Here is an 18064-nt window from a genome sequence, read left to right on the forward strand (position 1 = left end):
CCAGTTAAATAAAACAAACTTTTCCCAAAGCCAGTTGGAAGGAGAGCTACGACGTCCTTGCCATTTATAAAATTGACAAGACAAGCCTCTTGTTCTGGTTTTAATTCCGTGATCCTCTCGAGAGTTGAGACAACTTCGCGGATGGCTTCTAGCGTCTCTTCCTCCGTCGCCATTGTTGCTATGCTGTGGAACTACAAGCTTCGCTGGACTACAGAAGCAACTTGGCATGCGAGTTTCGCGTCATCACTCAACTGTTCGCTGATTGGTCCGATCAAACGCGAAGCTTAGAAGGGCAGTTTGGCCAGACTGAGGTGCAGACCGAAATCAAATTTCGGGCGGAAACGTAGGATGGTGTCGACCAGGCTAGTAGTTCCCACTCCCACGAGCCGTTTCTGAGAGCTGATGCTTGGTAGTGAATCAGAAGAGCTGATTCACATCAGTGAGAGCTGGCTCCCCAATATTTTTTTTCTTTCACTTGTTCGCCTCTGCTTCGCCACCAATCACATGTGAGGACTTAAGATCATACCATTATGTGACAGCAGAGAGGGGGACGGATGCTGTGGCTGAGTAAGACAGCAGACAGCAGTGAACAGGACAGATATGGAGAGAAGAGCTGAGACATCTGATTTTTCATTCATTCATTCATTCATTCATTGTCGGTACCCGCTTATTCCTGTTAAGGGTCGCGGCGGTCTGCTGGAGCCTGTCCCAGCTGTCCATCTGATTTTTAGTAATGTCAATATGAACTGAGGACATTTATACTGTTTGTTGCTGAGCTTGGTTCTGTTTTGTTTCTTCTTGTGTGGATTTGATTGGAGTGTTTTGTTCATTTCTTTGAATAATTAAAGTTTTATTTAAATGTGCTTTTGGCTAATTAGGCTTCTCATAAAAAACATTGAAGACCAAAGGGATCATCAACACACAAACCATATGTATTTGCTGTGTTAGGCTAAAATATCAGGCTATAAACGATACTAGATAAAGAGCTGGTTGGGAGCTGAAAGAGTCGGATACTCTTTAGGAGCTGTGGCAAATGACTCGACTCTCAGAAAAGAGCTGAACTCCCCATCACTAGAAACTAGTGAACTTACAAAAGGTTCCTAAGTACGAACTGAATGTGCTCAGACCAGCATTGAAGGAATATGTTATCTCAGCTGCAGTCTGAGTGGAAGCAGTGTGTTGCAAATTTGTTTCCTCATGGTGACAAGTGCTCAGTTGGTCAACTGTCTTCAGAGTTGAGGTCTGTGCTGGTTCCTGTTTTTAGGTCTCACTGCTGAGTTCTCAGGGAAAGTTCCTGTCAGGGTATCTGAAGTCTCTGATTGTCAGACCTTATGTGGAAACTGCTGACTCTCTAGTTATTTATTAGATTAGATTCAACCTGTCATTACATATATTGCGGTTGCGATTTAATATGCGATTTTTTATTTAGTTTTTATTTTTTCCTCTTTTTTCCCAACAAAACATAATGATTTAAATATGAACAACACAATATTAGATACATTTAGTGTCAAATGTTCTTTCCCATAGGCCGGGCCTATTTGTTGGAATTAAATTAAGAGAAGATGCTACTGCTATGGTCCATAACCTCAGAGTCGGACAAATATTCAGCCATGTTGCAAAAAACTAGCAGTAGCAAATTACAGGTAAACAAGCCGACCGTCGCGGGTGCACGCGCCGCTGAGAGACATCGTCCAGGTCAGAAGCTTATCATCCGCGTTGCTTGCTTCATGTGACCACCTTGTAATCACGCAAGTTGCGGTAAGAAAATCGCGTTTTATCATATCGCGATATTATCGCAAATGCAATTAATCGTTCAGCCCTAATCAAAACCTATGTACAGGTGAGACCATATGGTGAATGAGATTGAATAAGGTACAAAGACGTAGTAACGCTGCTAACTGGTACAGAGTTACTACGTCTTTGTGTCAGAGTCTCCGTTAACATATTTTAGTATTTAGTGCTCTAATACTTGTGTCTTGAGCTTTTATTGGTCAACCGTATGAACTTCAGAGCGCCGCGCTGCTGTAGCGATACCTGAGCGGTTGTCAAGGCAACCATGAGACTCTGATGAGTTTGTCAATAAAGTTGGGAGGAGGAGCTAATTGACGTACCTGTCTGACGCACGTAAAACACCTGCGGGTCAGTTCTGATAGATATAAAATATTATCTACCCTGATACAGTTATGGTCTTTCAGTTTGACATGTGTGGTTTATGAATGATCATTTATTTAATATACAGTAGTATTAGACAATATAAATATTATATATGGTCATTTAAAAAAAAAAATCATACTAATAGATTAACAGTTAATAAATAAATAAACTTGTTCATATTTTAAAAGTTCATTGGTACAGATTTCATTAAAGATTTAATTAACTGCACTTTATAAGAGAATGTGTTTATTGTGTTTAATAAAACATAGCACTACTGCGGCCCCCACAGGAGTCGGGCCCATGGTGGTCATGGCTAGTAGTGTAAAACCTGGATCTTTTGAGGGATTCGGATTGGTCTGAGTCACTCACTTGTATGAGCCGGGTTTTGCGAGTCACTTGAGTCACTTGAGTCATTTGACCCAAAATGGCCCAATTGCGAAAGAAAGTGTTTCCAGTACATTCACTGAGACATAAAAAAGCACACTAAACACCTAAAAACCTAAAGCTCAAAATTAAACTGTGCAAAACAACAACAACAAAAAAAAAAAGAATGAGGACAGGGTCACTACTACGAAAGAATATTTAATTTTCTCATGGTCTAAAATGTACGTGGAGTGGATGCAGAGGCTATTAATTCACTCAAAACGTTAAGTTTCGTTTCTCTGCCGACCAAGTGAATGGCTGTTGACTCACTGAGTGGCGAATCCGCAGCGGACTCATGAGTGGCGGATCTGTTACAGATTTGCGACTCATGAATCCCTGCTGGCTGAGTGCAGGTGCCGCTGCTTGCTAGTGGTCAAGTTGGGTAGTACATTTTGTGATCTCACTCAGCAGAGAAGCAAAATGTACATATGTAAGATGTTTGAATGGTGCCGTTTATTTATTATATATCGATTAAATGTGGTAGGACTCATCTGAGCTGATTCAATAGACGTCTAGATTCATGATTCTTGAGTCTTCTTTGGTGGCCGGTTCAATGAGCCAGATCCCGCATCTTTTTTCCACCGCTAGTCATGGCCCAGAGGAGCCGTGGTGGGCGTCCCTTATTTTGATTTCTGAAAGGTGGCAACCCTAGGTACTATAAACATATGCAGCCATAGTGAAGTGGTGATGGGAGGGTCCACACTGGACTGTATTTATGAACACACGTCTCTGTGACATGTGGGGATGTTGTCCTAAACCTGCAACAGTTCTTTTCATTAGTGATTACTGCCATATAAAGCAGCACATGATCAAGCAGCTATTTGTTTCAGCTCTTCCAGGTTGTGTCTTATGTCTTCATTTTCTTGGACAGTTCAAAACACAACTAAAGTGCGGAGAGTGTCTTCATGGAAGCATCAGGATTGTAAACCCTGTGATCTAACAAGAGTGTTTGATTTGTCTGTGTTCAGAGGTTCCACCAAAGCCAGAGGTCGTCTACTCTTCACTGAAGTAGTCCACCAGTCCACCCACTGATGTCCAGCTGCTGGACTCTGACTGGTCCCCTCAGCCCCTCAGACCACAGTACGCCTGTCTGAAAAAGATCTGGATGTGTTTCAAATCTTTCTAAAACTGGACTCTCTCTAAATTAGTCTTTTAATGGTAGTGTGAAATTCATCTGACTCTGGTCCTATCTGTTTGGAGAAGCTACTGATATTCTGCTTCAGAGGTACATGTGTCATTTTCATCAAGTGAGGCAGATAGACATAGATAAGACCTCTGACTGTCTGTGATCCTCTGATCCATCTAATGAATGATTTAATTTGATTAATGACTGGGAGGCTGTTTATTGCATTGCTGTCACTGCTTTGTGTTTATTGGCAGTCATTTCCTGTTTTATTTTGAAAGGTTACTAAACCTTTAAACCAATCACATTTAGTTTATTCCTAATAATCCTGGTGATCCTGAGTATTACAGCTGAGACAATGCTGTGCTGTCTTATTAACTAAAGGTTTATTTCTAATCTTTCTGTGCTGGCTAACCTCGTTCATTGATCTTTGGATCACGTCCTGTTGAAGCAGCTGCTTTAATAATAACTGTATCCATCATGTAGGACTGTGTAAAGCTAGTGTGCTGCTTACTGCTGTTAATGGAGAACCTCTAGGATCTGAGCTTGGTCCACTTTCATTCTCTCTTTATAGAAATGATTTAGTTAGTTGAGTTATTGAACGCAGAACTTATACTCATTGTATTCTGGCTTGTGAAGCAAAAATAAACAATACTTCAATGAATGTTAGTTCTTTATTGTCATTATTTCAGAGGAAGCTTCTTAGATTCAATGAAACTCTTCATCTTCCCACATGGAATTAATGAATCACCTTAAAGTCTTCCCTCTTCCCTTGTTAACTTTAATGGAGCTTGATCTCATAGACGTATTACGTCATAGATATTCACAAGTGTCACTGGTCTTTGACCAAAACATACAGTATCTCTTTTCTTTGTCTTTTACATATATAGGATATGAACACATGAATATGTACAAATGTTTTTCATAGACTACAACTCAGCATTCAACACAATCACCCTTGATTTCAATATTCATTTACATCCTCTGCCTCCATCAGACAGAAGAAAGCTGCTGTCCTACTAACTGATGACCATCACATGTTGACTCTTTTACTGCATATCAGTCCTGAAGCAGCACACAGGGCTACTGCTGCTGCTGCTGCTGCTGCTGCTGCTGCTCCACCTCCATGATGTCCTGTCTCTCAGTATATGTGGCAGCAGGTTGCTGGGTCCAACCTTGGACAGTCCTCAGGTCCTGCAGATGTAACCTCTGTGTCCCCTCAGAAGGCTGCTAATGTCTCTGAGACACTCTGATGGACATGATGTTGGAAAGCAAACATCTCCCTCTACTGGTCACATGGAGACACTGCAGGGATGGTGTCAGGTCAGACTGTTGTACACATTAGTTGATTGAAAACACTGAAGTGAGGCCTCATTGTTCACAAAGACTGAAGCAGTAAAGTGACCTTAGAGAAAAGATCAAGAGAAGATCTCAGTCCAGCTCTAATCATCTTCAAACTATGCTCATACATGCTGGTTAGGTTCACTGGTGATTCTAAATTGGCCGTAGGTGTGAGTGTCTGTGTTCTTGCCTGTCACATTCACATCATCTGTCTCTGTCCAGGTTCTGTTCTAGTTCAAAATACCATCTGACCAAGTACAGTTCAAATACCTGGATGTGTTCCTGCCTTGTCTGTTCTATCAGAAGGCAACTAGTGTGGAGCTGTAGTAATGTGATGTGTATCCATTATATTTTCCAGACAGTGATCCAGCTGCAGTCTACTCAGCAGTGAGGACACCACAAGATGTCACTTATGGACAAATATTCATCAGAGACAAGAAAGACAAGTCAAAGACCAGAGGTACAGCTGCTCTTCTTTGGTTCACTACTACAGCTTTACTCTCAGATATATGCTAACATCAAAATGCTAACACCTAATGCTAACACCAAATGCTAACATGCTGATGATCTTCATCATGTTCACCCTCTTAGTAGCATGCTAACATTTTCTAGCATGAGGCTGATGGAATGTCATGACATTTGAAAGTTGAAAGCGTCAAAGCTTTCTAGGAGAACGAAGTAGAACATAAACAATAAACATGGCCGACTGCGATAAGATAATATTTGTAACTGACAATGTTTGAAATTGAGGTCTCTCAAAGTCTTTCCACCAGCAATACGTGATATATTTCTCTCTGTGCTGAAAGCTAGCGGTAGACACGCAACAAACCTCCTCTTTTTTGTCAGACTGGTTCGTTGTTGTTTTGTTACGTTAGGCTACACTTCATCTTCAACTTTATGCAGAGAGATTATAGGGACATATCTTCACGCAAAAGTCATGTTGTGTAATAGGACGGTATCTAGTATGACCAAAAAAAAAACAGATGAATGCATTTTGTAGTCTAGTAAATTATGATTTAACATTCACAGTGAGCATGTCCATGGGCACCACTACTGTTCCCTGACTTCATTAGTAGGACCTTTGACTTCAAGTGGGATTCCAGAGCACTTTTCCTAGTAGGAGATCAGAAATTTCCGACCTCCCAGTTTTCCAGAATGCAGCAATATTATTAGGATTGATCCCGAATCTGTTTCTGTTGTAACAATCCATCCAATAATTAAATTAGCTTTCAGTCTGGAGCTGATTTTAAAAACCATGAGAGAATAAAGAGACAGACTGATGAGAACAGAGATCCTCTGCTGGGAGTTTTCAGCCTCTCAAACTGTCTCTTGATCCAATTATTAATGTAGAACTTTAGAACTCTGCATGTAAAACCACAGCAGCAACTTCCTCCTGCTGACTGCACTGAACTGTAGTCTGATCAGATGGTGTGATAGTGTCACTTCTCAGTATAGTGTGGTCTCCTTTGGCTGCTCTTAGTGTGTACATTGTGTGAGTTTTGTGTCTTGTTGTGAGATCTGTCAGCTTTTACAAATAGCAGCAAACTGTTTGTGGTCGTCCACTTCTCTGTTTCTCAAACATTTCCACCAGTGGTGTTAAGAAGAGAAAAAAACTGTAAAAAGCTGCTGTAAATATGCTGACAGTAATGATGCAGTTTAATAAAGAAAGAGGAACAAATGAACACAATAAGAGTGTGAAGGTCTGCTCAGCTGGAGACTGGACCCCTAAGGAAGAGACAATACTGTGTGTTAAAGTCAAAAGACGTGAGTTTATTCACAAAACTCAGCAGGGACATAATTCCAGGAACATAAAACAAAAATGCAAAAAAGGCAAACAAAAGGCGCTGGAAACGAGAAGAGAAAACGAGTTTCACAAAGCGGCTGCCGGGGCAGGAATCTGGCTCTCTCTGGGAGGCACTGGAAAAGAGGGAAAAACACAAGAGATGAGTTCTTGGTTCGCAAAAGATAAATGCTCAAAGCCACAAGGCAAGGCCTGAGAGCTAGCACAAACCATAACATGTGGAATTATCTGGCACTGGAGGGAAGCCATGGCCAGCCTTTTAAAGAGTGTTGATTGAAAACTGGTCACAGCTGAGTCAGGTGCTCCTGCCAGATGCCTACCCAGGTGAGCCTAATGAGGGAAAAAAGAACAAAAACAGCACCAGCACTGGAATTTGTTGGTGATTAGACTCTGATGATGACAATCAACTTCTCAGAGCAATGTCCCAAATGGAGGAAGGAGTCTAGACGTCAGTGGTGGAGCAGAGTTAATAGATCTCTGGAAAGCTCTCAGATGAATCTGAAGGAAAGAGTTTGGTTCCTGTTCCACAAGCATTTTCACCAGAGTTCACCAGAGTTGTTAAGAAGAGAAAAAATATGAAAGTTATAGAGTTAGCAGATCTGCAGACCATATAGACTGTCTGGCCACAAAAAAAGTCTCTACCTGGATTTAACTGGTAGGAGCCTCCTATTGGATAATTACTGCATGGGTGATTATCTTTCAGCTGACAACAAGTTATTTAAGCCCAACTGATCCAATGAGTAGCTTCTCATTTCTTCAACAACCATGTCTAAAGACACACCCTGTGCTTGACTTATATTTTGAGGGACCGCACATGACCGTCTCCTGCTCTGTGACCAATGAGCTGACAGCGGGAATCCCTCTCATCTCATTGGTCAAGGTACTGTTGCTTGCGAAGAAGACAACAACTTTTACTCACACTTTTCTTATTGCACTTTTACAAGAGGAATGTTCTGCTTTCTATTGTTTTATATTAATTTGTACAGTTTTAAGTGAAGCAGGAAAGGTTTCTGTTAATTTGAATATTTCGTATTAAAAATAAATTGTTGTTTGTTTTGCACGTGTTCATATCACTCAAAAATATGAATCTAATTCAATTCAGGTTTGAGTCAAATAGTTCAAAAATTGTTTCACACACACAAAAAAAAGCTAAAACTTCATCACGCTGGGAAGGGTGAAGGCAACCGGGTCGACTGGCCCTGCCAATGAGGTGTCCCTTATTTATTTTTCAGAAAATTATATACATATAACAATAAAATAAATAATAAAGCACAAATGGGAATCGAACCCTTGCTTCGCAAACGAAAGACCGGTGATTTCACAGTGTACCACGAACCTCCTCAGTGATGCGCCGTTGTCGGTGGACCATTTTGATTACGTGACTGCTACACTCTATGAACCTTTGCTAATTTACACTAATGTTTATGTTTCAGCGCTTACATCAAATATTTTCATTTGCTCTTGGTATCATGGTTTAGTAGTGTTAGAGAATATTTGTACTGAATGCAACAGTGTCAAAACCAAATCTCTCTTGACTCAGTCATTATTTGCTTCGAAGACTCATCTCATCTCTCCCGAAGAGCCGAGACAACCAAACCAGTGACAGGGTTTCTGAATGAAGCAGTGAAATGGTTCATACGTCACAAAACACATGATTTGTCCGAACCAAAACTATGCACGCACTCCTGACTATATGTCTATATCTTATCTGTATCTCTCTCTCTCTATCTTATCTATATATAACGCTATTTAGAACTATCTATGTAACTATGTCTATCAATCTAGTGTTGTCTAATTGTGTAACTAATTTATCTAGTTCTCTCTGAATCTTACGATCTATCTCCACAAAATACGCAACTAACTCCAACTACAGCAACGAACCAATCTACTATGCAAAGAAACATTCAAATGAGCATCACTAAATAGGGATAGGGTATCCGAGATATCCCTGAACACACTCGATCCCACCAGGTGATTCACATGACAAACCGAACCCCTGGGGTGATTCGTTTGCCACTGAAGCATTCGAAGCACTTGAACTGCTTCGAACGTCACTCAAGTGCTTCAATCGTCACTAGTCACGTGACTGAACCACGCCTCGGCACAGTGGTTCGATACAATTGCTTCATGAGCTACGGCGCATGTGTCGGAGCCTCGGGTGTCAGAGGGCCATCACTAGGCGTAACACCTCCACCCTCAAAAGGAATCCTCCAGGAGTCCTGAACATGAACAAAGCTCCTCTGCGATCATGCCCCATCTCCCAATTCGTGCAAAAATTGATGCCTTTACACATGACACAACATTGACACCAGATACAAAACATGTTGTGATCCACACGTCGTGGAGAACAGCCACAAACCAAATGATTACTTAACCCAAGTTACTACTGTCCTCACCACAGCCTAAAGGTCACACACATGCTAATTGAAGTCAATGAATCCAAGTGACCAAACACATGGAAAAGTCACACCCACAACAAATGTGGCACCACACCACACAAAGTTACTGCCTTCACCCAGCTAGTAACATCACAATGGTAGCCACCAAAATTGGGCCGACTTCCCTACAAAACTAAAGGTCACGCACACACAAAACAAAGCACCTGTTTTTGCTGATGTTCACACAGTGGGCATGTTCACATATAACTCCTCCAGTCAGCTCACCCAAAATATCACCGTCCAGACTAATACTGTAAAAACGAAGACCACCGAATTCTACCACATGCCACCACATAATTAGAGGTACTTGCTCACTTTTAACCTGTTCTAGAACTTCCCTGGTTTCCTCTCTACCGAACTAAAATTCTAAATAGTTAGACCTCAGTTAGTCTTCGTCGGCTTTCCCGGGCACGCCAGGGGCCACCCCAGGGCTACCGCTCAAAAAATAATAAAGTGGTGATGGTCACACCAACACCCGGAGGCTTTCTATACCAGGCAAGTTCCAAAACATTTAAATTCACCTCACGTGGCAACATTAGCTTGACTACTAACATCCATGAAAAAAAAAGATCATCTGCAAACGAGGCTTCAAATAACCCCAATTCTCACCCTAAGGAAAAAACAACTCCGGCATTCAGTCTCACAAAAAAAAAAAAAAGTACAAAAATGATCCCACCTGCCACTAGGGCACTGTGCGAATTACCCCACCATATTTGGGGGGTACTGCTCCTTCACTTCTATGACCATCATGGTCTACTACTGTATCAACCCCCACCATGATCGCAAAAACACATCCAAGGTCTAAACATGCGACAAATTGATCATCAGTATCTCATTATTGCTATTATAGATCCAAAGAGATCTGTTTGATCAACTTCCAAAAGTTAGAATAGTTGAATACACTGAAATACTATTCTAACGAGTATAATACTGCCTATTTCATGAAATCTTGATTTGGTTCATTTTTAGATAGGCTATCATTAGACCTGGAGGTAAGGCAGAACTTTCTCATATGCTGGGATAAACTGAAACCAATTTTCTATTATATCTATTACATTTCTATTATATTTTCTATGGTGGTAGTTAGTGTCAGTAAATCAACACGTAAAAAAAAAGATATTAAATAATAGAAATAGAAAAAATAGAAAACTATACTAACCAATTAAAAACAAATTCAAATACTAGCATGGTATTCAGCTGCTCTTGGCTCTGGCTGAGATTGTAATTTTATGTAGGCTTAGCTACATCAGTACTTCTAATAACAAACAACACAGGACATGTGTCAAATTCATTTCTCAGGGCACAATTGATTCATAATGAAATGAGAATGGAAACCTATAGAGTTTTTACCTGCCTACCTCACCATACAGCTATAAGCTAAGCTTGCTTGAAATAGAGACTTAGCTTGCTAACTAACGTTGGTAATTAACGTTCTTCTAACGTCGGAGTGCACTTTACTAGCCAAGACGTGACATGAGCTATGAAAGAACAAAACACTTTAATAAATGTAAAATCACGCGTTTTCAACAAGCCAAACTTCTGCTGGCAACTTACATTTACCCATGCACATCAGGCTCAGCAGTGAAATCAACCAACTGCAGGAATTTACCCGGCGTTTTTATCGCGTTTTATGATACCTACCTCCTGCACTTGAGAAAGTTGCGGCATCTGCGTCGGAAGCTTATAACGCCACAGAGGTGAAAAATGGTATGGTCCAAAACGGGGGTTCCGAAATAGCAACATTAAAATATCCCTACAGTGAAAATGGGAGTTAACTTGTAGGCTATTGTTATTTTTATTATTATTATTTTCACAACATCAGAAAAAATTACTTGACCCCCCCCAAAAGTGATATTTCTGTCTCTTTGGGGGGTACTGGGTCTTCAATGGGGGATACAGTACCCCCCAGTACCGCCCGTAATTCGAACTATGCACTAGGGCCTGTTTTGTGTTTTTCCCCCTGTTTCTGCAGGTACCTCAGTGGGCGGGTCTAATTTGAGCAATTGGGAGAACCTGGCCAGTCTCCCTGAGCTCATAAAACCTGACGGTCACAATCCTCACTCTCTCTCTCTCATCTTCCACCTGGACTCCAACATGGGTTTTGGTTCTGTTGGCTGTGGCCTGGTTGTTTTGTTTTAACACCCCTCAACAATGCACACCCTCAAACTCAAATCTCATTAATTCTTATAGGTTCTGTTGGTTTGTTTAAATAAATTAGTTAATAAAATATTGTTAAAAAAAAATAGTTTACCTTTATGTTTTACCGCGTTTCTTTGTCTTTTGTCATGGCTTACGAGCCAGATCGTGACAAAGTCGGGGCTCGTCTACCGTAATTTCCGGACTATAAACCGCTATAGTCACTTGCTTTGGACCCTGCGGCTTATACAACAGATATATGGATTCTTACAGCTAACGGTCACCAGGGGCGCACTATCATGGAAGCGCAAGAGCGAGACAGACAGTTCACGCCAGGTAACGAGAGCAAAACAGTAAACGGCCGTGTTACTGCACCTTTACTGCTGTGTTGGCTGTTTTCGAAAAAGATGCTGGTTATTTTGTTGAGCAGCGGGTTACTGCACTTTTGCTGCCGTGTTACAGGCAAGCACTTTTAAAAACGAATGAAATTTAGCCATTTAACGTTATTGCCTCGTCAAGCGTTGTAAGCTTGTTTTTTGTTATACTGCACTACTACAGTACTATGACTGCAGGAAGTGCGCTAGGAGCGCACCGTTGTATTATTTGTGCACTGCACGAATTAAACATTAAAACACCAGCGGTTTATAGTCGGGTGCGGCTTATATATGGCACAATCTGTATCTTCCCCAAAATTTAGCTGGTGCGGCTTATATTCAGGTGCGCCTTATAGTCCGGAAAATACGGTAGGCTACTTGTTCATTCATAATTTGTTCGCGACTTTTATGAATGAAGTGAAGTAAGTACATTGTTTTTGAGTGTAAAAGTGAAAGCTTTGTAGCTGGTTTTACACGTGGTGTCATTGTGGAGATGCGGAAATTTGTAAGGGTTTATAATATTAAGTGGACTTCAGCGTTTGGTTGAAATTACATGAGTGTTCACTGTGTGTTTTGGAGACATTTTCCCCTGTCAGGTAGCGTTGCTCCTTTGAATTTCGCTGTTTTTTTTTTTTGTTTTGTTTTTTTGTAGTGTTGGGGTTAAAGCGGTTAGAGCTTTGTCTTGGGAGCATGGCCATGGTGGTGGGTTTGTTGCCAGTCAATGGTCGCTTTCCCATACCAGCGGTCTTCAGTGCAGAAGTACTCATGAAGTATTTCATGAACCTCATGAAGACTAGGATTGAGTTTAGTTTTTTTGGTTAGGTAGTTAGAGGGGATTGTGTGCTCCGTTTGCAGTCTTGACTGGCCTTGTGTGTTTGAAGCCCAGGTGGAGAAAAAAACAAAACAAAACCACACAATAAGAAGAAACTATTAAAAGTATTAATTTATTTTTATTTTACATCGGCAGGGTATTAAATGCCCTATTGCATTTGAATGCACCACTAAATTCACGTAAACCCCACATGGGGGGTACCGAGCCCTCAACAGCCAATCAGGAGCTACGCAGGCCACGTTCAGCCTGTCAGCTGGGAAGTGAAGTACAAGCATGTTTGTTTTGCCGGTCTCTTCTGATCTCAGCCACGGGAATGAGGACAGCTACCTGCAAAAAGGACGGAAAAGTGGAGAACCCTGAATTAAACTGTAATAAAACAAAGATAAAACCAGTGCACTTACTGGAATTAGTGATGGCCAGTCGAGGCTTTGTTGAAGCCTCGACACGTGGTTCAAAAAAAGGTTCATTACTCGAAGCTTCAATGACACAGTGCTCTATTAGGACATCTAGTGGACAATAAAATGTAGTGCAATGGAGACGTGTCATACTGGTTCATGCTTGTATGGTACTTGATTTGCCATGCACATTCCTATTCGACTACATTACATGGATATGTGGTTTAAAGTTTATTATAATAAAATTATATACAAAGCTGGGTCGTAACGCGCTACATTTACTCCGTTACATTTACTTGAGTAGCTTTTTGGAAAAAATGTACTTCTATGAGTAGTTTCAAAGCAGCATACTTTTTACTTTTACTTGAGTACATTTGTGAAGAAGGAGCGGTACTTTTACTCCGTTACATTGGGCTGATTCTGCTCGCTACTTTTTTTTTTTTTTTTTTTTTTTTATCGATCCGTCTGCCGCATGGTCTGTTTTGTTTATATGGGGAGAGCAATGATTTAAGGTCGGGACTTCCCAGAGGCTCTGTGACTATCACATGACTGCATCTCACCAATCAAATGTAGCCACTAGCGACGTCTAACTCCGTTTCACCAATCAGGCAGAGCCGAGCCATCACATGACCGCACACACACACTCCCCGCGGCAAACAGGCGGAAAAGAGCACAGAAACAAAACGTTTTAAAAAATTTATGTTACTGTGTAAAGATTTAAGTTATTATATTATTTATTTATTATTGTTTATTATAAACTGTTTCAGTTGTCTAAGGGAATTATCCGGCTCTGAAAATTATCATTGCCATAATATATTTTTGTGCATGCATCATGTGCATTATTTGACATTATTTGACCTGATAAATAAAAGAGGTTACTCGACAGTTACTCTGTACTTGAGTAGTTTTTTCACCCATTACTTTTTACTCTTACTCAAGTAACACAGGGTGACAATACTTTTTACTTTTACTTGAGTCATATTATTCTAAAGTAACAGTACTCTTACTTGAGTACAATTTTTGGCTACTCTACCCACCTCTGATTATATATATATAACAATAAAATAAATAATAAAGAACAAATGGGAATCGAACCCTTGCTTCGCAAACGAAAGACCGGTGATTTCACAGTGTACCACGAACCTCCTCAGTGATGCGCCGTTGTCGGTGGACCATTTTGATTACGTGACTGCTACACTCTATGAACCTTTGCTAATTTACACTAATGTTTATGTTTCAGCGCTTACATCAAATATTTTCATTTGCTCTTGGTATCATGGTTTAGTAGTGTTAGAGAATATTTGTACTGAATGCAACAGTGTCAAAACCAAATCTCTCTTGACTCAGTCATTATTTGCTTCGAAGACTCATCTCATCTCTCCCGAAGAGCCGAGACAACCAAACCAGTGACAGGGTTTCTGAATGAAGCAGTGAAATGGTTCATACGTCACAAAACACGTGATTTGTCCGAACCAAAACTATACACGCACTTATGACTATATGTCTATAAAAAAAATAAAAAAATGAACAAATGGGAATCGAATCCTTGCTTCGTTAATGAAAGGGCAGTGATTTCACAGTGTACCACTAACCCTATTAGTGCTGCTCTGTTGTCGTTGGACCATTTTGATTACGTCACTACTACACTCTATGAACCTTCGCTAATTTGCACTAATGTTTATGTTTCAGCGCTTACATCAACTATTTTCATTTGCTCTTGGTGTCATGGGTTTAGTAGTGTTAGAGAATATTTGTACTGAATGCAACAGTGTCAAACCAAATCTCTCTTGACTCATTATTTGCTTCTAAGACTCATCTCATCTCTCCCGAAGAGCCGAGACAACCAAACCAGTGACAGGGTTTCTGAATGAAGCAGTGAAATGGTTCATACGTCACAAAACACGTGATTTGTCCCAACCAAAACTATACACATACTTCTGACTATATATCTGTATCTTATCTGTATCTCTCTCTCTCTGTCTTATCTATATATAACGCTATTTATGACTATCTATGTAACTATGTCTATCTATCAATCTAGTGTTATCATGTAATTCATCTATTTCTCTCGGAATCTTACGATCTATCTCCACAAAATACGCAACTAACTCCAACTACAGCAACAAACCAACCTACTCTGCAAAGAAGCATTCAAATGAGCACCACTAAATAGGGATAGGATATCCGAGATATCCCTGAACACGCTCGATCCCACCAGGTGATTCACATGACAAACCGAAGCCCTCAGTGATTCGTTTGCCGCTGAAGCATTCGAAGCACTTGAACTGCTTCGAACGTCACTCAAGTGCTTCAAACGTCACTAGTCACGTGACCGAACCACGCCTCGGCACAGTGGTTCGATACAATTGCTTCATGAGCTACAGCGCATGTGTCGGAGCCTCGGGTGTCAGACGGCCATCACTAACTGGAATCCAGAGCTGAATAACTGAACGAAGGAGACGAGTTACGTCGGTAAGACGAGTCGTGTATTAGTAAAAAAAGGATGCTCCTCAATACTTAGTCATCTCCATGCTAATGCTGGCTCGGTGTCTCACAGGCTACAGGCTAGTTATTTAACTACTTACCTTCCATCTTATGAGCTGCTGCAAGCCCGACATCAGCGTGCTCGGCATTGAAACACATGAGCAACGGTGAGAAACGTTCCTCTTTTAGCTGCTCTAGCGCTATTTCTTTTTTGTTGTTTCTCAGTATGCTAACAAAATGGTGGTGGTAGTAAAAGTTGTGGGAGTGAACAGAGGTGAATAATGGTGCAATGTTTTGAAGGTGTATGTTGTCTACTATTTTATGCCGATATATGTAAGAAGGAAGTTGTTTATTTTGTTTTTGCCAATTTAAAAAGAAAAGAAGTAATTTGAGAATTTGTATAATGAAATTGAAATTGTATTTTATGTTGTATGTGCAAACTATTGAAGGAACCTCATTTCAGTAATGAGTTTACAGTGATTTGGAGGGTAATTCTTGGTGCAGTTTCTCATGCTAGTAGGCCTATAGTAAGTGAGGAATAATTAAGCACATCACTTTATTACCTCTGAATTGATAGATGTGACCTTGTTTATAGGTCAGGTTTTTGGAGAGGACGGGAAAATTCGAGGACCAGGACGTGATCCTGATTGTATTGGATGGTGAGCCAAGACCTCTGAGGAGAAAGTCACCGACAAGGAGCTATACACGCGCGCACACACACACACACACATTCGCATTGACATTTTTGAACTTTTGATATCAGGTGCACCTGCAACAGCTTTGAGTTTAAAGGGCCCCAACGGACAATCTTATTTCATTTTTTTTCCCCGTGCGCACACGTTTTGTTTCTGGTCATTTGGGTCATATTTCATATTTTCTGTACAAAGTAAATATTTTCTGTTAATTGTTAAAATACAAATGTGTTGCTATTCAACATTCATTCGTCTGTTTGGTTCTTTATTGTTGCCCAATGTATTGTCTCCTTACGAATTTGGTTTCTTCTGATTCTGGCAGTGGTCTTATCATTAGTCCAACTTATTATTATACTGTAATTCACTTTTAAATCTCTAAAATTGGTTATATGTTCACCTGGCTATCACTCACTTTGTCTTGTTTGTGAGAAGTAACTCTGGGTTTTTCTCTTGTGTGTGTACCATGGCTGATTTGGCTGATTTTGTTAATTCTCCAACTGAAGAAATTTTGGATAGGTGCACAAAAGAAGAATTGTTAAAGATTGCGGACCATTATGAGATTGAGATATCTGATAAAAGGTTAAAAGACACGGTAAAAGAAGTCTGAAGTCTGCTGTTCTGAATGCTTATGAGCTGGTCCCAGAAGCTTACCGTCAACGTTTCCGCATGTGGAGGAAAGCGGAGAAACAAACTCATCTGGAGTTTGCTCGTGATCTGACTGCTCATTTTATGTGCTGGTGTTCTGCATTAAAGGTTGACTGCTTTTAAGATTTGTGTGATCTCATAATTTTGGAAAAATTTAAAAACTCCATTCCTGGCAGTATTGCTACCCATATCTGTGATCACAAGGTGAGGACTGCCATGGAAGCGGCCACTCTGGCAGACAATTATGTCTCGACACACAAGCGTACTTTTGTTGATGGATGCGCTCGTAGCTCCATTTTGCGGAGCGCACCGAGTTTTATGGTATGTCTGCTTTTCCAATTAAAACTGAAGCGAGGGATCATAGCTCGAGAAATGCAAATAAGGTTTGTAATTTTTGCCATAAAAAGGGTCATTGGAAAGCTGACTGTTATGCTCTAAAGGCTAAAAACAAACCGGTGAGGCAGGCGAGAGGCGCTTGTCTAGCGATGTCGGTGCCAAAAATGCACAAGGTTGATCTGGAAAAGGAAGAGATGCAGAAAGAGATTTTGTCTGGTGAGCTTGATGCTTTCTTGCCTTTTGTGTCCGATGGCTTTGTCTCTCAAGTGGGAAGTGAGAAGAAAGTACCAGTTAAAATTCTACGTGATACTGCTGCGTTTGACTCCTTTATCCAGGCTTCGGTGCTGCCCTTTTCAGAGGAGAGCAACACTGGATCCTCTGTTCCTGTGTTGGGTGTGGGCACGAAGATTTTGCAGGTCCCGCTGCACAATGTCATGCTGTTCTCGGACCTGGTTCAGGGTCAAGTGCCTGTTGGAGTGCGGCCGGCACTGCCGACTGGGGGGATCACTTTCATTTTGGGAAATAGCGCAGCTGGAAGCCGGGTTTGGCCTGATGGTCCACCGGTACCCCCACTCTGTCCCGATACACTGTAAACCCGGATAAGTAGAATTTACTTAAAAAAAAAAAATCCAGGTAAGTCGTTGCCTTAAATTTTTTAAGTAATGAAGCATTAATTGAATAAGTGAAGTGGACTACGTTCAATGTACTTGATGGAACAGAACATTTAAGTTGAATGTACTAATAACCGAGTTGCAGTAACTAACGATACTTAGTTTAAACAATCATTCCCCACCCATTTATTTAACTCAGATTGTTAAGTAAGCATTGCTCTAATACCAGTTCAACTAAATTGTGTATTCTAACTGATCAAACTTAACTATGTTAGTGCC

General features: G+C 40.7%; 2 protein-coding genes across 2 annotated transcripts in view; both read left to right on the forward strand.

Moving 5' to 3' along the window:
• The window catches only part of LOC311492797 (low affinity immunoglobulin gamma Fc region receptor III-A-like), a gene marked incomplete at its 5' end in the record, with an annotated part of 49727 nt that extends 45402 nt beyond the window's left edge, over positions 1-4325 (forward strand). Inside the window, one exon of the mRNA XM_084551208.1 lies at positions 3546-4325. Coding sequence (XP_084407334.1) covers positions 3546-3584 — 39 coding nt within the window. The 3' untranslated portion in view covers positions 3585-4325. The remainder of the gene's footprint in view (positions 1-3545) is intronic.
• A 12998-nt stretch (positions 4326-17323) lies between these two features.
• Positions 17324-18064, forward strand: part of LOC311492806 (low affinity immunoglobulin gamma Fc region receptor III-like) — a gene marked incomplete at both ends in the record, with an annotated part of 200110 nt that continues 199369 nt past the window's right edge. The window contains 2 exons of the mRNA XM_084551220.1: positions 17324-17458; positions 17510-17633. Of these exons, the coding sequence (XP_084407346.1) occupies positions 17324-17458; positions 17510-17633 (259 nt within the window). The remainder of the gene's footprint in view (positions 17459-17509; positions 17634-18064) is intronic.

The sequence above is a fragment of the Chelon labrosus genome (genome assembly GCF_963514085.1).
Source record: "Chelon labrosus genome assembly, chromosome: 1".
Classification (NCBI taxonomy): Eukaryota; Metazoa; Chordata; class Actinopteri; order Mugiliformes; family Mugilidae; genus Chelon; species Chelon labrosus.